The sequence below is a fragment of the Balaenoptera musculus genome, chromosome 11 (assembly GCF_009873245.2).
Source record: "Balaenoptera musculus isolate JJ_BM4_2016_0621 chromosome 11, mBalMus1.pri.v3, whole genome shotgun sequence".
In the NCBI taxonomy this organism is placed as follows: domain Eukaryota; kingdom Metazoa; phylum Chordata; class Mammalia; order Artiodactyla; family Balaenopteridae; genus Balaenoptera; species Balaenoptera musculus.
This window is the reverse complement of record NC_045795.1, coordinates 97,225,511-97,250,356: the sequence shown is the minus strand read 5'-3', so window position 1 is coordinate 97,250,356 and position 24,846 is coordinate 97,225,511. Positions and strand designations below refer to the sequence as shown.

Sequence of the window (24,846 nt, the reverse complement as noted above, 5' to 3'; positions counted from 1 at the left end):
TTTGTTTGTTCTTCTTTCTCTAGTTTCTTTAGGTGTAAGGTTAGATTGTTTACTTGAGATTTTTCTTGTTTCTTTAGGTAGGCTTGTATAGCTATAAACTTCCCTCTTAGAACTGCTTTTGCTGCATCCCATAGGTTTTGGGTCGTCGTGTTTTCATTGTCATTTGTCTCTAGGTATTTTTTTATTTCCTCTTTGATTTCTTCAGTGATCTCTTGGTTATTTAGTAACTTATTGTTTAGCCTCCATGTGTTTGTCTTTTTTACATTTTTTTCCCTGTAATTCATTTCTAATCTCATAGCGTTGTGGTCAGAAAAGATGCTTGATATGATTTCAATTTTCTTAAATTTACTGAGGCTTGATTTGTGACCCAAGATGTGATCTATCCTGGAGAATGTTCCGTGCGCACTTGAGAAGAACGTGTAATCTGCTGTTTTTGGATGGAATGTCCTATATATATCAATTAAATCTATCTGGTCTATTGTGTCATTTAAAGCTTCTGTTTCCTTATTTATTTTCATTTTGGATGATCTGTCCATTGGTGTAAGTGAGGTGTTAAAGTCCCCCACTATTATTGTGTTACTGTCGATTTCCTCTTTTATAGCTGTTAGCAGTTGCCTTATGTATTGAGGTGCTCCTATGTTGGGTGCATATATATTTATAATTGTTATATCTTCTTCTTGGATTGATCCCTGGATCATTATGTAGTGTCCTTCCTTGTCTCTTGTAACATTCTTTATTTTAAAGTCTATTTTATCTGATATGAGTACTGCTGCTCCAGCTTTCTTTTGATTTCCATTTGCATGGAATATCTTTTTCCATCCCCTCACTTTCAGTGTGTATGTGTCCCTAGGTCTGAAGTGGGTCTCTTGTGACAGCATATATATGGGTCTTGTTTTTGTATCCATTCAGCGAGCCTGTGTCTTTTGCTTGGAGCATTTAATCCATTCACATTTAAGGTAATTATCGATATGTATGTTCCTATTACCATTTTCTTAATTGTTGTGGGGTTTTTTTGTAGGTCCTTTTCTTGTGTTTCCCACTTAGAGAAATTCCTTTAGCATTTGTTGTAGAGCTGGTTTGGTGGTGCTGAATTCTCTTAGCTTTTGCTTGTCTGTAAAGCTTTTGATTTCTCCATCAAATCTAAATGAGATCCTTGCTGGGTATAGTAATCTTGGTTGTAGGTTCTTCCCTTTCATCACTTTAAGTATATCATGCCACTCCCTTCTGGCTTGCAGAGTTTCTGCCAAGAAATCAGCTGTTAACCTTATGGGAGTTCCCTTGCATGTTATTTGTCATTTTTCCCTTGCTGCTTTCAATAATTTTTCTTTGTCTTTAATTTTTGCCACTTTGATTACTATGTGTCTCGGCATGTTTCTCCTTGGGTTTATTCTGTATGGGACTCTCTGCGCTTCCTGGACTTATGTGGCTATTTCCTTTCCCATGTTAGGGAAGTTTTCGACTATAATCTCTTCAAATATTTTCTCTGGTCCTTTCTCTCTCTCTTCTCCTTCTGGGACCCCTATAATGCGAATGTTGTTGCGTTTAATGTTGTCCCAGAGGTCTCTTAGGCTGTCTTCATTTCTTTTCATTCTTTTATCTTTAGTCTGTTCTGCAGCAGTGAATTCCACCATTCTGTCTTCCAGGTCACTTATCCGTTCTTCTGCCTCAGTTATTCTGCTATTGATTCCTTCTAGTGTAGTTTTCATTTCAGTTATTGTATTGGTCATCTCTGTTTGTTTGTTCTTTAATTCTTCTAGGTCTTTGTTAATCATTTCTTGCATCTTCTCAATCTTTGCCTCCATTCTTATTCCGAGGTCCTGGATCATCTTCACTATCATTATTCTGAATTCTTTTTCTGGAAGGTTGCCTATCTCCACTTCATTTAGTTGTTTTTCTGGGGTTTTTTCTTGTTCCTTCATCTGGTACATAGCCCTCTGCCTTTTCATCTTCTCTATCTTTCTGTAACTGTGGTTTTTGGTCCACAGGCTGCAGGATTGTAGTTTTTCTTGCTTCTGCTGTCTGCCCTCTGGTGGTTGAGGCTATCTAAGAGGCTCGATGGGAGGCTCTGGTGGGTGCATATATATTTATAATTGTATATCTTTTTCTTGGATTGATCCCTTGATCATTATGTAGTGTCCTTCCTTGTCTCTTGTAACATTCTTTATTTTAAAGTCTGTTTTATCTGATATGAGTATTGCTACTCCAGCTTTCTTTTGATTTCCATTTGCATGGAATATCTTTTTCCATCCCCTCACTTTCAGTGTGTATGTGTCCCTAGGTCTGAAGTGGGTCTCTTGTAGACAACATATATATGGGTCTTGTTTTTGTATCCATTCAGCAAGCCTGTGTCTTAGTTGGAGCATTTAATCCTTTCACGTTTAAGATAATTATCGATACGTATGTTCCTATTACCATTTTCTTAATTGTTGTCGGTTTGTTTTTGTAGGTCCTTTTCTTCTCTTGTGTTTCTCACTTAGAGAAGTTCCTTTAGCATTTGCTGTAGAGCTGGTTTGGTGGTGCTGAATTCTCTTAGCTTTTGCTTGTCTGTAAAGCTTTTGATTTCTCCATCGAATCTAAATGAGATCCTTGCCAGGTAGAGTAATCTTGGTTGTAGGTTCTTCCCTTTCATCACTTTAAGTATATCATGCCAGTCCCTTCTGGCTTGTAGAGTTTCTGCTGAGAAATCAGCTGGTAACCTTTGGGAGTTCCCATGTATGTTATTTGTCGTTTTTCCCTTGCTGCTTTCAATACTTTTTCTTTGTCTTTAATTTTTACCAATTTGATTACCATGTGTCTCAGTGTATTTCTCCTTGGGTTTGTCCTGCCTGGCACTCTCTGCGCTTCCTGGACTTGGGCGGCTATTTCCTTTCTCATGTTAGGGAAGTTTTCCACTATAATCTCTTCAAATATTTTCTCTGGTCCTTTCTCTCTCTCTTCTCCTTCTGGAACCCTATAATGCGAATGTTGTTGTGTTTAATGTTGTCCCAGAGGTCTCTTAGGCTGTCTTCATTTCTTTTCATTCTTTTTTCTTTAGTCTGTTCTGCAGCAGTGAATTCCACCATTCTGTCTTCCAGGTCACTTATCAGTTCTTCTGACTCAGTTATTCTGCTATTGATTCCTTCTAGTGTAGTTTTCATTTCAGTTATTGTATTGTTCATCTCTGTTTGTTTGTTCTTTAATTCTTCTAGGTCTTTGTTAAACATTTCTTGCATCTTCTCGATCTTTGCCTCCTTTCTTATTCTGAGGTCTTGGATCATCTTCACTATCATTATTCTGAATTCTTTTTCTGGAAGGTTGCCTATCTCCACTTCATTTAGTTGTTTTTCTGGGGTTTTATCTTGTTCCTTCATCTGGTATATAGCCTTCTGCCTTTTCATCTTGTCTATCTTTCTGTGAATGTGGTTTTTGGTCCACAGGCTGCAGGATTGTAGTTTTTCTTGCTTCTGCTTTCTGCTCTCTGGTGGTTGAGGCTATCTAAGAGGCTTGATGGGCGGCTCTCGGGAATATTCTTAGTAGAAAAAAATCTTAATCTAAATGTCCATCTGCTTATATCACAGTCGTTGGTCAGTCAAATCCACAGGGCAGTTCTCCTCAAGCAGCAATCAGGGGTCCATGGAAGCTGTGAAATAGGCCAAGTGGTTCTTACCCAAGTGTGATTGGGCCCCGTATGCTAACACATAGATATGGAATCTGCTAGTGTTGGAGGGTCTCCTGCAGAGGCGGGGGGTGGCTGTGGCTCACTGTGAGTACAAGGACACTGGCAGCAGTTCTGGGAAGTACTCCCTGGCGTGAGCCCTCCCAGAGTCCTCCATTAGCACCACCAAAGAGCCAGGTAGCTATTTTTTATTTATTTATTTACCTATTTATTTATTTTCATCATGCCAGGTCTTCATTGCGGCATGCAGACTTCTTGGTTGTAGCATGCAGACTCTTAGTTGCAGCATGCGGACCTCTTAGTTGCGGCATGCATGTGGGATCTAGTTCCCTGACCAGGGAACAAACCCGGGCCCCCTGCATTGGGAGTGCAGAGTCTTATCCACTGTACCACTAGGGAAGTCCCTAAAGCTCTACATTTTTACCCTCCCCCACCCACCTTTTATGTTTTGATGTCACATTATCATCTTTTTATCTTGTGTATCTTTAATTACTGTAGTTACAGTTTTAATTTTTTTTAACCCTCATAATAGCTTCATAAGCAATTAATCCACTGCCTTTAATATATATTTACCTTATGAGTATAAAACATATGGAAGATTTATACTTTCATATGTTTTCTTGTTACTAATTAGCACCCTTTCTTTTCAGCTTAAAGAAGTCCCTTTAACATTTCTTGTAAGGCCAGTTTAGTGGTGGTGAACTCCTTTAGCTTTTGCTTATCTGGAAAACTATCTTTCCTTTAATTCTGAACAGTAACTTTGCCAGGTAGAGTATTCTTGGTTGGAAGTTTTTTTTTTTCTTTCATCACTTTGAGATTCATTTGTTATCTTGATTGTAGTGATGGTTTTACAGAGTATACTGATGTCAAAGTTCATCAACTTGTGCACTTTATGTTCTGTTAATGTCAATTAGATCTTTCTTTAAAATTTGGAGTGTAAAGAATGCAAACTGTTTCCAGTATGCAAGAACTCAAGGACTATTGTTTCCATGAGCCCTGCCTGAGGTGTCTACTAAAGAATAAGTTTTAGACAACAAAAATGACTAGAAAGACATCCATATAAATATACAGTTAATTGTAAAGAACTAAGACTGAACAAGGTCCTGATCGTGTGCTCTGCTAAGATAGAGTACAACTGTTAAAAAAAACGGTGTGCAGCACAAGCAGCTGATACCATTCACACGAAAACACCCCCCCAAAAAACGGGGGGGGGGGGGCGATGGGGAGAGCATTGCAAACACTTCTTTTAATGTTATTAGTAATCATATTGACAATATTATTCTGAGACCGTTCTGCTGTGTGTTAAATGAAATAAATAATTATGTACCAGTGAACATCCCTAGCACCAGAAATACACTTTAAATACAGCTCCTCACTAAAAGAAACCAGAGCTCTTGAGGAAATGGCTGACCCCAGGTCTCAGGCAGGAAAAATACAAACATCTTGTCGTACCAGATAGAAATGGCCAGTGACATACTTTTTGACATACTAGGGTTATGTCAAAGGAGCCAACTTGAACAGGCTCACACTGCCAAAGATGGGCAGTTTGAGTGTAAAAAATTAGAATAATGGCAGTGAACTGAAACCTGTCAAATATGCTTAAATCCATGAGTTCATCCTGATATTTAAAAGAGAATCAGTCATCTTTGGAGAATGACAGGGAACTAGTTCAGAAAGAATCAAGCATTTATCTTGCCTTTCTTATCTGATCTGTACCCCTGGGGAAGCAAATATTAATGAGTGAAATTGCCCCTGTCTAGAGTATTCCACGTAATAAATGACAAAGAAATGAATAGAATGACAGTGTCACCATTTTGTAATGCCCAGTGAATTGAGAAAGGCATAAATTATTGACAGGTGATAATAACATAAAAAGAGAGACAGTCTGACATCATGTGCCTCCTGATGAAGGAATACACCACCACCTGTATTCTTGGCAAAGGGAAGAAACCTGAGTCTGATCCAGTAAGATCAGAAGGGGAATCTATAAATTAGAAGATGCAAGAAACATCAAAAAAATGTTTACTCACACTGGTCAGAATAACCATCATCAAAAAGTCTACAAATAATAAATGGAGAGAGAGTGTGGAGAAAAGGGAACCGTCCTGCACTGCTGGTGGGAGCGTAAATTGATGCAGCCACTATGGAGAACAGTATGGAGATTCCTTAAAAAACTAAAAATAGAGCAACCATACGACCCAGCAATCCCACTACTGGGCATATATCCAGACAAAACGAAAACTCTAATTCCAAAACATACATGCACCGCAATGCTCATAGCAGCACTGTTTACAATAGCCAAGACATGGAAACAACCTAAGTGTCCATCAACAGACGAATGGGTAAGGAAGATGTGGTGTACATATTTACAACGGAATATTACTCAGCCATTAAAAGAACGAAATAATGCCATTTGTAGCAACATGGATGGACCTAGAGATTATCATACAAATGAAGTAAGTCAGACAGAGAAAGACAGATGTCAGATGATATCTCTTATATGTGGAATCTTAAAAAAATGATACAAAACAGAAATAGACTCACAGACATAGAAAACAAATTTATGGGACTTCCCTGGTGGTCCAGTGGTTAAGACTCTGTGCTCCCAATACAGAGGGCACAGGTTCGATCCCTGGTTAGGGAACTAAGATCCTGCATGCCGCATGGCGTGGCCAAAAAAAAAAAAAAAGAAAACAACTTGTGGTTACCAAAGGGGAAAGGGAGGAGGATAAATTAGGAGTTTGGGATTAACAGACACATACTATTATATATAAAATAGATAACCAACAAGGATTTACTGTATAGCACAGGGAACTCTATTCAATATCTTGTTATAACCTATAATGGACAAGAATCTGAAAAAGAATGTATATGTATAACTCAATTACTTTGCTATACACCTGAAACTAACATGGTATTGCAAATCAACTGTATTTCAATAAAAAAGAGAATATTGCAATTTAAACAAAATTTTAAATGGCAAAACTAAACTAGTGCCTAGGGATGCACATTTGGGTGACAAAGCTAAAAAATAGACATTAGAAATCAGAATAATGGTTACTTACAGGGGAACAGAGGGGCTATGATTCAGGTAGGACGTAAATGATAGGGCTTCTTGGGTAAATGGTAGTTTTATTTCTTGACCTGGGAGTGATTACAAGAGTGCTTTAGAGTAATTCATTAATCCATATATTTACTTTGTGTGGTTTTCTGAATCTGTGCCCTCCCTTCATATGTTTGGAAAATGTTCTGTTTGTTAAATTCCTGAGATTCCCTAATTCCTTCTTTAAATACATGTTGCTGAAAAATACATGCACTGTTAGGAATCCTTGAAGAAGAGTTCTGGGTGGCTAATCCTTAGTTCATTAAAACAGCTGCCCTGCATAATCCAGTCCTGAGAATTGGAGAGGGAATAAACATCAGCGTTGGGTCTGCAGAAGCAGTATCCTTTTGCCAGGCAAAGGGGCAGAGTCACCACAAGTCCCCCTTCCCCCTCCTTACAGATTGGCTGCAATGCCGTCAGCTGGGCCCCTGCTGTCGTACCTGGAAGCCTCATAGACCAGCCATCTGGGCAGAAGCCCAACTACATCAAGAAGTTTGCATCAGGCGGTTGTGACAACCTCATCAAACTGTGGAAGTAAGTGGGGTTGGTGAACTTCTCAAGGGGACACTTCTCACCTTCTACCCTACCATGACTCAGCCTCAGTTCACCAGAAACTGGATCACCCGTCTTTTTCCCTTCTGCCCATAGAATACTGTCTTCAATCTCTCAGAGGACATCCTTTTTTAAAAAAAAAAAAACTTGCCCTTTACTCAGGAGCTTGGACTCTTCCTAATTCACAACTGCTAGAGCCGACTTGCTGGCTGTGGAGGAACAGAGCATTTCCTGGAGGGCTTCTTCATAGCTGGTGAACTGAATAAAATTCTGTAGGTTCAACAAATGTTTATCAGAAAGGTGGAATAGCTTCTCCACCCCTGTGGAGCCTGTGGGGTGGGGGAGGAATGGAGGTGTGGGAATGGCACCTGGGCTGCTGCCTGCTGAATTCTCCCCACCATCTCCCCTGTTAGGGAGGAAGAGGACGGCCAGTGGAAGGAAGAGCAGAAGTTGGAAGCACACAGTGACTGGGTTCGAGATGTGGCCTGGGCCCCCTCCATCGGCCTGCCCACCAGCACAATCGCCAGCTGCTCCCAGGTCAGCTCAGACCTGTGCAAGCATCCTGTGTTAGTTAATCTCAGGAAGTCCCATCAGCCCTTACAGTTCCCCTGGGGGAAATCCTTCAAGGGGAAGGGCAGGAGACAGGCAACTGTAGACCACTGTAAATAAGGGAGCACCTGGAGCGCAGCCATCACGAGTGAAGCCTTGGTCAGAAGCCACAGTGGCTTTCTTCCACTGAGCCAAGAGCAAGACCAAATTCAGGACTAGTTTCCCCTCCTGACCCTTTTGTGGATAGGGAATGGAGGTACCCAGGCATCATTCTGAAAGTGTTCCCAAGCAAGGACCAGGAACAGTGGGAAATTGTAAGACCTTGGGCTCGTCTACCTACTCACTATTCCCAGACAGATAACAAAAGTAAGACCAAGGATAAGCCTTTAATTATATGCTACCACTCAAGATGAGAGTTAAGCCTGGCCTTTTACGTCATTTGAGCCTCTTGTACTTGGTCCAAAATTTGAGAGGACCAAGTAGAACAGGCTTAAATGATGTAAAAGGTAATTCTGTTTGTTCTGTTTTAGTTCGGTTTGGTTTGGGGTGTGTGTGTGTGTGTGTGTTTTGTTTTGTTTTGTTTCTTGGTCCCATCTCATTCTCTGAGCTTGGCTTTTAGACAGCTATACCCATTCAGTTGAGAAAGTACAGCGCCAGAGGGAGCCAAAACAACGAAGTGACTTGGCAGACATGAGGAAAGCCCCAGAGAAAATTTGAGGATTAGCAGTGTGGACAGTGAAACCAGTATGAGGAAAGGAACCTGGGAGACTCCTGACCAATTTGAAGTGTGTTCCTGGGGTAAAGGGATAAAAGCAAGGGTGCTGGGCTGGAAATTAGTCCTCAAAGCTGTGAACACCGAGGAGGTCCTTGGCTGTGCTTTGCCCTGAATCCCCCACCCTATTCCTGCAAAAGTCCAATATAGCTTCAGATTGAGAGGATATCACTAGGGCAGGATTGCTGCCCCCATCTCCTGACTCTAGCCTGTCTTTTCCCAGGATGGTCGAGTGTTCATTTGGACCTGTGATGATGCCTCGGGCAATGCGTGGTCCCCCAAACTGCTGCACAAGTTCAATGATGTTGTATGGCATGTGAGCTGGTCCATCACAGCCAACATTCTGGCTGTCTCAGGCGGAGATAATAAGGTACATACACCCTATTTCCATGACATGGCACACAGGCCCCTGTTTGTCTTTAGTTTGTCCAGTAGAGGGCACAGTTGAATCTTCCATCTAATGGCAGGGTTGGGAGGAACCTGAATGAAGACTGTTTTGAGCATGTCTCTTATTTACATCATTAATTCTTACGACCCCCCCACCCAACCCCGAGGGGTTGTATATCCCCCTTATACAGATGGAGAGGGTGACGGAGATTTGACTTGCATAGGGGTCATGAAGCTGTTCGGTGGCATAGCCAATAATCAGACCCAAGGTAAATCCAAAGCCACCACCCTGGCCATCCATCACCCTGACCATTTGACAACCTCATCTTCATGGTAACGTTTAGTTATATGTAAAATACATATAACAAAGTTTACCATCTTAACTTTTTTTAAGTGTACAGTTCTGTAGTGTTAAGTATTGATACATCCACGTTATTCTGCAGTCATCACTGTCATCAACCCAGAACTCTTCATCCCAAACTGAAATTCTGTGCTCTTCAAACAGCACCTCCCCATTCCCCCTCCCTCAGCCCCTAGCAACCCCCATTTTGCTCTCTGTCTCTATGAATGGACTACTGTAGGGACCTCCTGTAAGTAGAATTATAAGGAATTTGTTTTTTCTGACTGGCTTGTTTCACTTAGCACAGTGTCTTTTTTTTTTGAATTTTATTTATTTTTTTATACAGCAGGTTCTCATTAGTTATCCATTTTATACATACTAGTGTATACATGTCAATCCCAATCTCCCAATTCATCACACCACCACCACCACCTCCCACCGCATTCCCTTCTTGGTGTCCATACGTTTGTTGTCCACATCTGTGTTTCAATTTCTGCCCTGCAGACCGGTTCATCTGTACCATTTTTCTAGGTTCCACATATATGCGTTAATATACGATATTTGTTTTTCTCTTTCTGACTTACTTCACTCTGTATGACAGTCTCTGGATCCATCCATGTCTCTACAAATGACCCCATTTTGTTCCCTTTTTATGGCTGAGTAATATTCCATTGTATATATGTACCACATCTTCTTTATCCATTCGTCTGTCGATGGGCATTTAGGTTGCTTCCATGTCCTAGCTATTGTAAATAGTGCTGAAATGAACATTGGGGTGCATGTGTCATTTTGAATTATGGTTTTCTCTAGGTATATGCCCAGTAGTGGGATTGCTGGGTCATATGGTAATTCTATTTTTAGTTTTTTAAGGAACCTCCATACTGTTCTCCATAGTGGCTATATCAATTTACATTCCCACCAACAGTGCAAGAGGGTTCGCTTTTCTCCACACCCTCTCCAGCATTTGTTGTTTGAAAATCACCAGATTTTCTGATGATGCCCATTCTCACTGGTGTGAGGTGATACCTCACTGTAGTTTTGATTTGCATTTCTCTAATTATTAGTGATGTTAAGCAGCTTTTCATGTGCTTCTTAGCCATCTCTATGTCTTCTTTAGAGAAATGTCTATTTAGGTCTTCTGCCCATTTTTTGATTGGATTGTTTGTTTTTTTAATATTGAGCTGCATGAGCTGTTTATATATTTTGGAGATTAATCCTTTCTCCATTGATTCCTTTGCAAATATTCTCTCCCATTCTGAGGGTTGTCTTTTCATCTTGTTTGTAGTTTCCTTTACTGTGCAAAAGCTTTTAAGTTTCATTAGGTCCCATTTGTTTATTTTTGTTTTTACTTCCATTACTCTAGGAGGTGGATCCAAAAAATTCTTGCTGTGATTTATGTCAAAGAGCATTCTTCCTATGTTTTCCTCTGAGAGTTTTAAAGTGTCCGGTCTTACATTTAGGTCTCTAATCCATTTTGAGTTTATTTTTGTGTATGGTGTTAGGGAGTATTCTGATTTCATTCTTTTACGATGTAGCTGTCCAGTTTTCCCAGCACCACTTATTGAAGAGACTGTCTTTTCTCCATTGCATATCCTTGCCTCCTTTGTCATACATTAGTTGACCATAGGTGCGTGGGTTTATCTCTGGGCTTTCTATCCTGTTCCATTGATCTGTATTTCTGTTCTTGTGCCCATACCATATTGCCTTGATTACTGTAGCTTTGTAGTATAGTCTGAAGTCAGGAAGCCTGATTCCTCCTGCTCCGTTTTTTCCCCTCAAGACTGCTTTGGCTATTTCAGGGTCTGTTGTGTCTCCATACAAATTTTAAGATTTTTTGTTCTAGTTCTGTAAAAAATGCCATTGGTAATTTGATAGGGATTGCATTGAATCTGTAGATTGCTTTGCGTAGTATAGTCATTTTCACAATATTGATTCTTCCAATCCAAGAACATGGGGTATATCTCTCCATCTGCTTGTATCATCTTTAATTTCTTTCATCAGTGTCTTATAGTTTTCTGAGTACAGGTTTTTTGTCTCCCTAGGTAGGTTTATTCCTCGGTATTTTATTCTTTTTGTTCCAATGGTAAATGGGAGTGTTTCCCTAATTTCTCTTTCAGATTTTTCATCATTAGTGTCTAGGAATGCAAGAGATTTCTGTGCGTTAATTTTGTATCCTGCAACCTTACCAAATTCATTGATTAGCTCTAGTAGTTTTCTGGTGGCATCTTTAAGATTCTGTATGTATAGTATCATGTCATCTGCAAACAGTGACAGTTTTACTTCTTCTTTTCCAATTTGTATTCCTTTTATTTCTTTTTCTTCTCTGATTGCCGTGGCTAGGACTTCCAAAACTATGTTGAATAATAGTGGTGAGAGTGGATATGCTTGTCTTGTTCCTGATCTTAGAGGAAATGCTTTCAGTTTCTCACCATTGAGAATGATGTTTGCTGTGGGTTTGTCGTAGATGGGCTTTATTATGTTGAGGTAGGTACCTCTGTGCCCACTTCCTGGAGAGTTTTTATCATAAACGGGTGTTGAATTTTGTCAAAAGCTTTTTCTGCATCTGTTGAGATGATCATATGGTTTTTCTTCTTCAATTTGTTAATATGGTGTATCACATTGATTGATTTGTGTATATTGAAGAATCCTTGCACCCCTGGGATAAATCCCACTTGATCATGGCGTATGATCCTTTTAATGTGTTGTTGGATTCTGTTTGCGAGTATTTTGTTGAGGATTTTTGCATCCGTATTCATCAGTGATATTGGTCTGTAATTTTCTTTTTTTGTAATATCTTTGTCTAGTTTTGGAATCTGGGTGATGGTGGCCTCATAGAATGAGTTTGGGAGTGTTCCTTCCTCTGCAATTTTTTGGAAGAGTTTGAGAAGGATGGGTGTTAGCTCTTCTCTAAATGTTTGATAGAATTCACCTGTGAAGCCATCTGTCCTGGACTTTTGTTGGAAGATATTTAATCACAGTTTCAATTTCATTACTTGTGATTGGTCTGTTCATATTTTCTATTTCTTCCTGGTTCAGTCTTGGAACGTTATATCTTTCTAAGAATTTGTCCATTTCTTCCAGGTTGTCCATTTTATTCGCATAAAGTTGCTTGTAGTAGTCTCTTAGGATGCTTTGTATTTCTGCGGTGTCTGTTGTAACTTCTCCTTTTTCATTTCTAATTTTATTGATTTGAGTCCTCTCCCTCTTTTTCTTGATGAGTCTGGCTAATGGTTTATCAATTTTGTTTATCCTCTCAAGGAACCAGCTTTTAGTTTTATTGATCTTTGCTATTGTTTTCTTTGTTTCTATTTCATTTACTTCTGCTCTGATCTTTATGATTTCTTTCCTTATGCTAACTTTGGGTTTTGTTTGTTCTTCTTTCTCTAGTTCCATTAAGTGTAACGTTAGATTGTTTATTTGAGATTTTTCTTGTTACTTGAGGTAGGCTTGTAGAGCTATAAACTTCCCTCTTAGAACTGCTTTTGCTGCATCCCATAGGTTTTGGATCGTCGTGTGTTCATTGTCATTTGTCTCTAGGTATTTTTTGACTTCCTCCTTGATTTCTTCAGTGATCTCGGTTTTTTAGTAACGTACTGTTTAGCCATGTGTTTGTGTTTTTTACGTTTTTTTCTCTGTAACTGATTTCTAATCTCATAGCATTGTGGTCAGAAAAGATGCTTGATATGATTTCAATTTTCTTAAATTTACTGAGGCTTGATTTGCAACCCAAGATGTGATCTATCCTGGAGAATGTTCTGTGCGCACTTGAGAAGAAAGTGTAATCTGCTGTTTTTGGATGTAATGTCCTATAAATATCAGTTAAATCTATCTGGTCTATTGTGTCATTTAAAGCTTCTGTTTCCATATTAATTTTCTGTCTGGATCATCTGTCCATTGGTGTAAGTGAGGTGTTAAAATCCCCCACTATTATTGTGTTACTGTCGATTTCCTCTTTTATAGCTGTTAGCAGTGCCTTGTGTATTGAGGTGCTCCTATGTTGCGTGCATATATACTTATAATTGTTATATCTTCTTCTTGGATTGATCCCTTGATCATGATGTAGTGTCCTTCCTTGTCTCTTGTAACTTTCTTTATTTTAAAGTCTATTTTATCTGATATGAGTACTGCTGCTCCAGCTTTCTTTTGATTTCCATTTGCATGGAATATCTTTTTCCATCCCCTCACTTTCAGTGTGTATGTGTCCCTAGGTCTGAAGTGGGTCTCTTGTGACAGCATATATATGGGTCTTGTTTTTGTATCCATTCAGCGAGCCTGTGTCTTTTGCTTGGAGCATTTAATCCATTCACATTTAAGGTAATTATCGATATGTATGTTCCTATTACCATTTTCTTAATTGTTGTGGGGTTTTTTTGTAGGTCCTTTTCTTCTCTTGTGTTTCCCACTTAGAGAAATTCCTTTAGCATTTGTTGTAGAGCTGGTTTGGTGGTGCTGAATTCTCTTAGCTATTGCTTGTCTGTAAAGCTTTTGATTTCTCCATCGAATCTGAATGAGATCCTTGCCGGGTAGAGTAATCTTGGTTGTAGGTTCTTCCCTTTCATCACTTTAAATATGTCATGCCACTCCCTTCTGGCTTGTAGAGTTTCTGCCAAGAAATCAGCTGTTAACCTTATGGGAGTTCCCTTGCATGTTATTTGTCATTTTTCCCTTGCTGCTTTCAATAATTTTTCTTTGTCTTTAATTTTTGCCACTTTGATTACTATGTGTCTCAGCGTATTTCTCCTTGGGTTTGTCCTGCCTGGGTCTCTCTGCGCTTCCTGGACTTGGGTGGCTATTTCCTTTCTCATGTTAGGGAAGTTTTCGACTATAGTCTCTTCAAATATTTTCTCAGGTCCTTTCTCTCTCTCTTCTCCTTCTGGGACCCCTATAGTGCAAATGTTGTTGCGTTTAATGTTGTCCCAGAGGTCTCTTAGGCTGTCTTCATTTCTTTTCATTCTTTTTTTCTTTAGTCTGTTCTGCAGCAGTGAATTCCACCATTCTGTCTTCCAAGTCACTTATCCATTCTTCTGCCTCAATTATTCTGCTATTGATTCCTTCTAGTGTATTTTTCATTTCAGTTATTGTATTGTTCATCTCTTTGTTCTTTAATTCTTCTAGGTCTTTGTTAAACATTTTCTTGCATCTTCTCAATCTTTGCCTCCATTCTTTTTCCGAGGTCCTGGATCATCTTCACTATCATTATTCTGAATTCTTTTTCTGCAAGGTTGCCTGTCTCCACTTCATTTAGTTGTTTTTCTGGGGTTTTATCTTGTTCCTTCATCTGGTACAAAGTCCTTTGCCTTTTCATTTTGTCTATCTTTCTGTGGATGTGGTTTTCCTTCCACAGGCTGCAGAATTGTAGTTCTTGCTTCTGCTGTCTGCCCTCTGGTGGATGAGGCTATCTGAGAGGCTTGGGCAAGCTTTCTGATGGGAGGGACTGGTGGTGGGTAGAGCTGGGTGTTGCTTTGGTGGGCAGAGCTCAGTAAAACTTTAATCCACCTTTCTGCTGATGGGTGGGGCTGGTTTCCCTCCCTGTTGGTTGTTTGGCCTGAGGCGACCCAGCACTGGAGCCTATCCAGCTCTTTGGTGGGGCTAATGGCAGACTCTGGGAAGGCTCACGCCAAGGAGTACTTCCCAGAACTTCTGCTGCCAGTGTCCTTGTCCCCATGGTGAGCCACAGGCACCCCCTGCCTCTGCAGGAGACCCTCCAACACTAGCTGGTAGGTCTGGTTCAGTCTCCTATGGGGTCACTGCTCCTTCCCCTGGGTCCCGATGCGCACACTACTTTGTGTGTGCCCTCCAAGAGTGGAGTCTCTGTTTCCCCCAGTCCTGTCGATGTCCTGCAATCAAATCCCGGTAGCCTTCAACTTCTGATTCTCTAGGAATTTCTCCTCCTGTTGCCAGATCCAGGTTGGGAAGCGTGACGTGGGGCTCAGAACCTTCACTCCAGTGGGTGGACTTCTGTGGTATAAGTGTCCTCCAGTTTGTGAGTCACCACCCAGCAGTTATGGGATTTGATATTATTGTGATTGCGCCCCTCCTACCATCTCATTGTGGCTTCTCCTTTGTCTTTTCATGGGGGTATCTTTTTTGGTGAGTTCCAGTGTCTTCTTGTCGATGACTGTTCAGCAGTCAGCCGTGACTCTGGTGCTCTCGTTATTGGGAGTGAGAGCATGTCCCAGTACTCTGCCATCTTGAACCAATCTCAGCAGTGTCTTTTTATTTTTTTATTGAAGTATACTTGATTTAAAATGTTGTGTTAATTTCTGCTGTACAGCAAAGTGATTCAATTATGTGTATGCACATTCTTTTTTATATTCCCTTCCATTATGATTTATTACAGGATATTGAATAGTTCCCTGTGCTATATAGTAGGACCTTGTTGTTTATCCATTCTATATATAATAGTTTGCATCTGCTAATCCCAAACTCCCAATCCATCCCTCCTGCACCCCCCATCCACCTTGGCAACCAGAAGCCTGTTCTCCATGTCTCGGAGTCTCTTTCGTAGATAAGTTCATGTCATATTTTAGATTCCACATATAAGCGATATCATATGGTATTTGTCGTTTTTTCTGACTTACTTCACTTGATATGATAATCTCTAGGTCCATCCATGTTGCTGCAAATGGCATTAATCTCTTTATGCCTGAGTAATATTCCGTTGTATGTATGTTTCACATCTTCTTTATCCATTCATCTGTCAGTGGACATTTAGGTTGTTTCCAACTCTTAGCTGTTGTAAATAGTGCTGCTATGAACATAGGGGGGCATGTATCTTTCTGAATTAGAGTTTTCTCTGGATATATGCCCAGGAGTGAGATTGCTGGATCATATTGGTAGCTCTGTTTTTAGTTTTTTGAGAACCTCCATACTGTTTTCCATAGTGGCTGCACCAGTTTACGTTCCCACTGTCAGTGTAGGAGTGTTCCCTTCTCTCCATGCCCTCTCCAGCATTTGTTATTTGTAGCCTTTTTGATGGTGGCCATTCTGATTGGTGTGAAGTGGTACCTCACACCTACCTCATTGTAGTTTTGATTTGTACTTAGCGTAGTGTCTTCATCTGTGTTGTAGATCACCTATGTTGTAGCATATGTCATAGTTTCTTCCTTTTGAAGGCTGAATAATATTCCATTGTGCCACATTTTATTTATCCATTCTCTGTTGATGGACACTGGGGTGCTTTCACCTTTTGGCTATTGTGAATAATGCTGCAATGCACATGGGTGCACAAGTAATATCTCTTCAAGACCCTCTGCAGACAGCTTTTACTCAGCCTAGGGTCCCTTTTGTGTTCAGTGGTCCCAGAAAGATCCATCAGGCCCTATCTAAAAGCCATAGAATTTGAGCTGGAATGACCCTCAAAGGACAGCTAATCTAACCCTATTTCTAGTGAGTGCCAATATCAGGACTAGTACCCAGGTCTGGTGGCACCCAGGACAGGCCACTGTACCCTGACTGCCCTCAGTAATGTTTACAAATCAGTGGGCAAGTACCTGGTTGTACGTTCCACGTTTTGGGGTCTGCTGTCTTTTATGCTTCTTACTCTTCCTTATAAGCCTGTTTCCTACAAAGAGCTCAGCGCTATTGCTGTCTTTATAGCATTCCTTTGCTGAAGGACTTGGTATGTTTTCACTTCAGAGCATTCTACACAGTGCATGCTTAGTGAATAAAGTCTATCCCTAAGGCAGCAGTTCTTAGAATCATTTTTTTATCAAGTTAATGTACATAGCTTTAGATAGTTTTTATTTGGTTTTTTGTGTGTTTTTTTTTTTTTTTTTTTGGCTGCCTTGGGTCTTCGTTGCTGCGTGTGGGCTTTGTCTAGTTGCGGCAAGCGGGGGCTAGTCTTCGTTGTGGTGCGCGGGCTTCTTATTGTGGTGGCTTCTCTTGTTGCGGAGCATGGGCTCTAGGCGTGTGGGCTCAGTAGTTGTGGCTCCCGGGCTCTAGAGCACAGGCTCAGTAGTTGTGGTGCACGGGCTTAGTTGCTCCGCAGCATGTGGGATCCTCCCGGGCCAGGGCTCGAACCCGTGTCCCCTGCACTGGCAGGTGGATTCCCAACCACTGCGCCACCAGGGAAGTCCCTATGATTTTTTTTTTTTAATGCAGTCTAATTTTCCCTGTACGGGGGCAAACCTTTTCAACTTTTAGCTGCTGCTTCTGCTGTTTACTTCAGTGTATAAATAACATACCTGTTGATCTGTTGTCTTCCTCTACCACGATTCTCAAACTTTAGCATTGCTAAACTTGTTAAAACAGATTACCCACCCCACCCCTAGAGCTTCTGAACCAGTGGATCTGGGCTGGGACCCCAAAATTTGCATTTTTAACAAGTTCCCAGATGCTACACACACTCTGGTCTGGGACCACATTTTGAGAACCACTCTAACACCCCATAACCTCTCACTGGAGCTCTGTCAATTTGGTTAAACGGCATCCATGTTTACATTATCATTATTGTCAATATTTCATGTTACATCATTATTCACAGCATTGCCCCTCAGTTACTGTTACTCATATGCATTTTAATTTTTTCTTCCAGTTGTAGTGAGATATAATTGATATACATCACTGTATAAGGTAACAGTGTACAGCATAATGGTTTTGACGTGCATGTACTGTTAAATGATTACCGCTATAAATTTAGTTACCATCCATCATCTCATATAATAAAGAGAGAAAAAAATTACTTTCCTTGTGATGTTACCTCTTAGGATCTACTCTCAACAGTTTTCATATATATTATACATAAGTGTTAGCTGTAGTCATCATTGCTGTACATTACATACCAGTACTTACTTATCATGCAACTGGAAGTTTGTGGGTTTTGACCACCTTCCTCCTGTTCCCCCTCCCCCACACACTGCCTCTGATAATCATGAATCTGATACCTTTTTCTATGAGTTTGGTTTTTTGTTTTTAGATTACACATCCAAGTAAGATAGTACAGTTGTCTTTCACTGTCTTACTTATTTCACTGAGCATAATGCCCTCAAGGTCCATATATGTTGTCGCAAATATCACATATTCTTTGCTTTCTATGGCTGAATAATACTCCATTTTATGTGTGTGTGTGTGCATATTTATATATAAATACAACTTAATTATTCACCCCTCTGTTGATGGTCAGTTAGGTTGTTTCCATGTATCGCTAATTGTAAATACTGCTGTTATGAACTTCGGGGGTCAAGTTAGTGTTTCATTTCCTTTGGATTTATACCCAGAAGTGGAATTGCTGGATCATATGGCAGTTCTAATTTTAATTTTTTTTAGTTTGTTTTATTGAAGTATAATTTACAATGTTGTATTAATTTCTACTTTACAGCAAAGTGATTCAGTTACACATATATATATATTCTTCGTATTCCTTTCCATTTTGGTTTATCACATGATATTGAATATAGTGCCATGTACTATACAGTAGGACCTTGTTGTTTGTGCATTCTATATATAATACTTAGCATTTCCTAATCCCAAACTCCCAATGGATCCCTCCCACACCCCCCATCCAACTTGGCAACCAGAAGTCTGTTCTCTAAGTCTTGGAGTCTGTTTCATAGATAATTTGTGTCATATTTTGTTTCACATGTAAGTGATATCATATGGTATTTGTCTTTCTCATCATGACTTACATCACTTGATATAATATCTACATCCACCCATGTTGCTAGAAATGACATTATATTGTTCTTTTTTATAATAATAATGATTCCATTGTATATATGTAGCACATATTCTTTACCCGTTCTTCTGTCAGTGGACATTTAGGTTGTTTCCATGTCTTGCCTATTCTAAATAGTGCTGCTATGAACATAGGGGTGCACGTACATTTTCCAGTTATACTTTTATCTACGTGTGTGGCAAGGAGTGGGACTGCCGAATCATATGGTAGCTGTGTTTACTGTTTGAGGAACCGCCATTCTTTTCTCCATAGTAGTTATTACCAGACTGCAGTCCCACCAAAAACATAGGAGGGCTCCCTTTCCTCCATGCCCTCTGCTACATTTATTGTTTGTACACTTTTTGTTCATGGCATTTTGAGTGGTGTGAAGTGATGCCTCCTTGCAGTTTTGATTTCCAATTCTCTAATATTTAGGAATGTTCAGCATCTTTTCATGTGCCTCTCTTTTTAACACTATGAGTAAAATGTACCTCTGGAAATTGGCCTCTTAAAACTGGGCCCTGTTTTGAATTCCTTTCCTATTACCTGCTCCTGGGCATTTCGTGACAGCAGGTGTCTTTACAGGCTCACAGGCTTTGAGAATATGAAGTTCCCCTGAGCACCTGCTTTAAAGTTGTTGTTACTGTAAACGGCCAAAAGGTGGCATGATTTCTTCATGCCCAACTCTGGTTACACCTGCATGTACAGCCTAAGGGGAAGTCGTGTTCCTGGGTTGTGAATTAGTGGAATGTGTCAGCACAAACACCCAAGGGCTTGTATCTCATTACTTCATTGCCCCCCTTCCAGACAGGTCCTAACCCCTGCAAAACCCCAATGCTGAGGGTGCTGTCCTATATGGGTGGGGTGACCCTAATGAAGGCAGCTGAAGGTGGGAAGGCCACCACCAGCAGATATGGAGACTAGGAGACTATTCAGAGCTCTTCCCGGCCAGAGGGTCCACCATCCTCTGGGTGCACAATGTTGGCTTTAGCTGCGGGAGGGTCTGCCTGGATCTGGAGATTGTGGTGACATCCCCAGGGGACCAGACACTCCAGGTCCAAGGGGGGCTCATTTGCTGGTACATCCTCCCCAGCTCCCTCAGGCCCAGAACACTCTAGCCTTGTGTTACCGGCTGCCCAGGCTCCAGGGAAGTGACAGTAGCCCAGGTTCCCTAAGCCAACACGGAATAGAGGAGGCATTTCTTTCTCTTTTGATTTTATTGTATTTTATTTTTACTTCTGATTTTAGTTTGGAGTGTTGTAAATTTAGTGTTGTTTTTGTTTCTGGTGTACAGTGACGTGTTTCAGTTATCTCAGTTATGCAGATACATAACTCTGTTCTCAGATTCTGTTCCCTTATTGGTTATGACAGATTGTTGAGTAGAGTTCCTTATGCTCCACAGAAGGTCCTTGTTGATTATCCATTTTATAAATATTAGTGTGTACAGGTTAATCCCAACCACAGCATTTGTTCCTCCCCCCATGCTTTCCCCCTTGGTAACCCTAAGTTCCTTTTCTATGTCCGTGAGTCCGTTTCTGTTTTGTACATTAGTTCACGCCTATCAATTTTTAGATTCCACCTCTTCGTGAAATCATATGGTATCTGTTCTTCTCTGTCTGACTTGCTTCACTTAGTATAATCTCTAGGTCTGTCCACCTTGCTGCCAATAGCATTATTTCATTTTTTTTATGCCTGAGTGTTCATTCCATTGTATATATGTACCACATGTTCTCTCTCCATTCGCCTGTGGATGGAGATTGTGGTTGCTTCCAAACCTTGACTGTTGTAGGTCTTGCTGCAGTCAATGAACGTGCAAGTGTCGGCTTTCCAAGTATGGTTATCTGCGGATGTGTGCCCAGCAGTGGGCTTGCCGGATCATATGGTAGCTCTATTTGTGGTGTTTTAAGGAACCTCTGTAGTGTTCTCCATAGTGGCTCTACAAATTTACATTACCCCCAGTGGTGTAGGAGGGTTCCCTTTTCTCCTCGGCCTCTCCAGCATTTATTGTTTGCAGACTTTTTGATGATGGCCATTCTGACAGGTGTGAGGTGATACCTTGTTGGAGTTTGATTTGATTTCTCTAATGATTAGTGATGTTGAGCATCTTTTGTTTTTTGGCATTCTGTATGTCTTCTTTGGAAAAATGTGTATTTAGATTTTGCACCCATATTTGGATTAGGTTGTTTTCTTGATATTGAGCTGCATGTATATTTTGGAGATTAATCTTTTGTCTGTTTCATTTGCAAATATTTTCTCCCATTCTGAGGGTTGTATTTTTGTCTTGTTTATGGTTTGATTTGCTGTGCAAAATCTTAAGTTTCATTAGGTCCCATTGTTTATTTTTGTTTTTATTTCCATTACTCTAGGAGGTGGATCAAAAAAGATCTTGCTGTGATTTATGTCAAAGAGTGTTCTTCCTATGTTTTCTTCTAAGAGTTTTATAGTGTCTGGTCTTACATTTAGGTCTTTAATCCATTTTGAGTTTATTTTTGTGTACGGTGTTAGGAAGTGTTCTAATTTCCTTATTTTACATATAGCTGTCCAGTTTTCCCAGCACCACTTATTGAAGAGGCTGTGTGTTCTCCATTGTATCGTCTTGCCTCCTCTGTCATAGATTAGTTGACCATGGGTGCGTGGGTTTATCTCTGGGCTTTCTATCCTGTACAGTTGATCTATATTTCTGTTTTTGTGCCAGTACCATACTGTCTTGCTTACTGTAGCTTTGTGTAGTATACTTTGAAGTTGGGGAACCTGATTCCTCCAGCTGTTTTTCTTTCTCAAGATTGCTTTGGCTATTTGGGGTCTTTTGTGTTTCCAAAGTTTTTTGTTCTAGTTCTGTGAAAAATGCCACTGGTACTTTGAAAGGGATTGCACTGAATCTGTAGATTGCTTTGGGTAGTATAGTCATTTTTACAATGTTGATTCTTCCAATCAAAGAATGGGGTATACCTCTCCATCTGTTGGTATCATCTTTAATTTCTTTCATCAGTGTCTTATAGTTTTCTGCATACAAGTCTTTCTTTTGCCTCCTTAGGTAGGTTTATTCCTGGGTATTTTATTCTGTTTGAGTGGTAAATGGGAGTGTTTCCTTAATTTCTCTTTCTGATTTTTCACTGTTAGTTTATAGGAATGCAAGAGATTGGAAGTGGGCTTCTTGACAGTGGGCCGTTTTGAATTCTTTTTCGAAGAATTCATTGTCCCTCTGGAAGTGTGCAGATACAGTTCTTCACTAGTCAGCTCAATTTGGGTTTCTGGCTTTCTCTCCTATTAGTGTTCTTAGGTTGAAAGGACCTGCTATTAAGTTCTGTTTTGGGTTGAGGCACTTTTTTTCCACTCTGAATATGCCACTGGCTGAGATCAGGTAGACAGGACAGCTGGTTTCTTTCCCTGCACCAGTGAGGCTGGAGCATCAGCTTCACAGCTGCCTGGATTCTCTGGTCAGGCTTGCTAGACAGTCAGGACTGGCTACTCGACTCAGCAGTAGGTGAGGCTAGAATTACCTTCCTTGCCTTGGCAGCACACAGCAGGATGGGATCCAGAGAATGCATGGCTTATTTCGGGGGGAGCTGAAGAGTCAAGAGTGTGCACTGAATTCCTGGTCATGTGAGGCCACCAGATTTGCTATGCAGACAGTGAATGCCACCGGCTGTGCTTTCTATTCCCATGTTACCTTAAGCAGGATTGTTGACCGGCTATGTGGCTTGGCTGGTTGGGCAGTCCGAAGGCTGTATTCAGTAGGAAGTGCAGCTATGAACTGGTGTGCTTTCCAAGGAAGCAGCTTTAAGGTTACTAATGCTTTGTGGTCTGGACTGAAGCCTACCTGTGCCCCAGCTTCCCTGTCAGAACAAACTCACTTGGGCCCTGCAGATAGGGACTCAGGCTGCAGAGAGATCTGAGTGCTGGTTGTTGGAAGTCCTCTCTGGTCACAATCCAATTCTCAGCAGCTGGGCCTCACAGATTCAGCTGTGATCCTGGTGGAGCAAAACCAGAGTATCAGCACCTGCAAAGTGATGACCACAATTCAGTGGGAGGGGGGGGACAGGTTGCTGGATGTCACCCGGGGCTCTTTTCTCACTGGAGGGGCCAGAGCCTCAGGGGGGAGGCCCCTCCCCGTGGTAGTGTGCCAGCCCCTGGAAGGGATGCTGGGATCAACATGTGGCCCCTTCTCTTACCTTCTAATGCAGTCGGTCTCAGTGTCCATAGTGCAGGACACTTCAGCCTCACTCCTGTGTTGTAGGATTTGTTCAGTGGTGTGTCTCTGTGAATAGCTGTTAGTTCTTCTTTTGAGGGAAAGTGAAGCCAGGAACAAGTTGTGTCACCATCTTCATGACATCACTCTCCATACTCCTCCTTTCTTTCTTACTCTGTGTGGATACTTTTTCCTTTACTTCCATTTTGGTGGGATTTCAGTGGGGGAAGCCAAGGTAAGTTCTCTCTTTACCCACAAGACTGTGAGCTGTAGTTCTTGCTGGAGATCTTTACCCTCTTTAGAGAACCCAGGGAGGTAAGGGCAGGGGTACATACCTGTAACAGGATGTGTGTGCTGGCTTGCAGGTGACCCTGTGGAAGGAGTCGGTTGACGGGCAATGGGTGTGCATCAGTGATGTCAACAAGGGCCAGGGTTCTGTGTCCACTTCCGTCACAGAGGGTCAGCAGAACGAGCAGTGACAAGACAGGCAGGGCCTGGTCTCTACCGGCTGCCTCCAGGACTGCCCCTTCGTGGGCCAACTGACCAAACTGCTGGGAGGAAGAACACCCAGCTCCCACACATCACCTTCCTGGCAGTCGTTAACAAACGCAACCAGGTTTATCATCTGCCTTAACATGATTTGATATGGTTTGTAATTTACTGTCCAGCTGAACACACACTTGTTCTGAGGGGAAAACTACAGTTAACTGTCAGCTCTATTATTTTAAGATATTGTTGGTCATTGTTATGTACCTTTTAGGTTCAGGCATCATTTGGGGGGGGACTGTTTCCAAAGTAATTAAATAAACTTGTATTGCTTATAATTCTTCCTGCATTTTTCTAACCCCTCCCTGTAAAGCTTGTTTTAACTCTTGTTGGTTAGTGTCCTAGAACAGCATTTACCAAGACCCAGGTCCCTGTGGGCCTAGCTGAGTGCTGCCCACAGAGCTGATCTGTCACTGTGTAAGAGTCCTTGTGACTCAGTTTATGCTGAAGGCACCATACAAAGCTACACTTCGCCTTCAGGGATGGGACTGCAGCCCCCAGCTCTGCTACTTATCCTGAGTATACATTCTCTGCTGGAGACTGAGGCTAATAAAGTCTGCCCTGCACATACAGGGTGGTATCGACCATATCCCAAGAGTTACAAGGCTGACGAGGAAAGCAGGCACAATTCACCTGGTTTACTGCCCAGTCAGTGGAAGGAGAGGCTCACCGACTGAACCAAGGATCACCTCTAATGGGAGGCCCTGGAACCCTGAACTGAAACAGCAGTCACAGCAGTAGCTGAGACCTGTATCAGTGGCATGAACTTGGAGCTTTCACACGTGAAGCAGCACAGCAAACCTGTGTAGGCACATACCCCCAACTTACTGGTGAAGAAAATGGCAAGAAGGTCAAGAGCTGCCCTGGGCCGTCCACCACCATATGCTAAAGCCACCACTGGCATCCAGATCGGTCTCAGCTCAGAACTCTCAAGGGTGGAATCCGGGACCTGGTGCTGGGGCTCCTCAGCCATAATCAAGGAGTGGAGCTCATGCCAGGCCTTTATGTGCACACACACCGATGAAAGGTCAGGCCGCTCACTGCAGGAGGCTGTGTGCACAGATAAGTGTGGACCCCTCTTCTGCCTGTTCTTTGTCC

General features: G+C 41.4%; 1 protein-coding gene across 1 annotated transcript in view; it reads left to right on the top strand.

Moving 5' to 3' along the window:
• The window catches only part of SEC13 (SEC13 homolog, nuclear pore and COPII coat complex component), a 51,685-nt gene extending 27,659 nt beyond the window's left edge, over nucleotides 1-24,026 (top strand). Inside the window, exons 6-9 of the mRNA XM_036869195.1 lie at nucleotides 7,159-7,292; nucleotides 7,724-7,847; nucleotides 8,855-9,001; nucleotides 23,568-24,026. Of these exons, the coding sequence (XP_036725090.1) occupies nucleotides 7,159-7,292; nucleotides 7,724-7,847; nucleotides 8,855-9,001; nucleotides 23,568-23,681 (519 nt within the window). The 3' untranslated portion in view covers nucleotides 23,682-24,026. The remainder of the gene's footprint in view (nucleotides 1-7,158; nucleotides 7,293-7,723; nucleotides 7,848-8,854; nucleotides 9,002-23,567) is intronic.
• The last annotated feature ends 820 nt before the right edge of the window (nucleotides 24,027-24,846 follow it).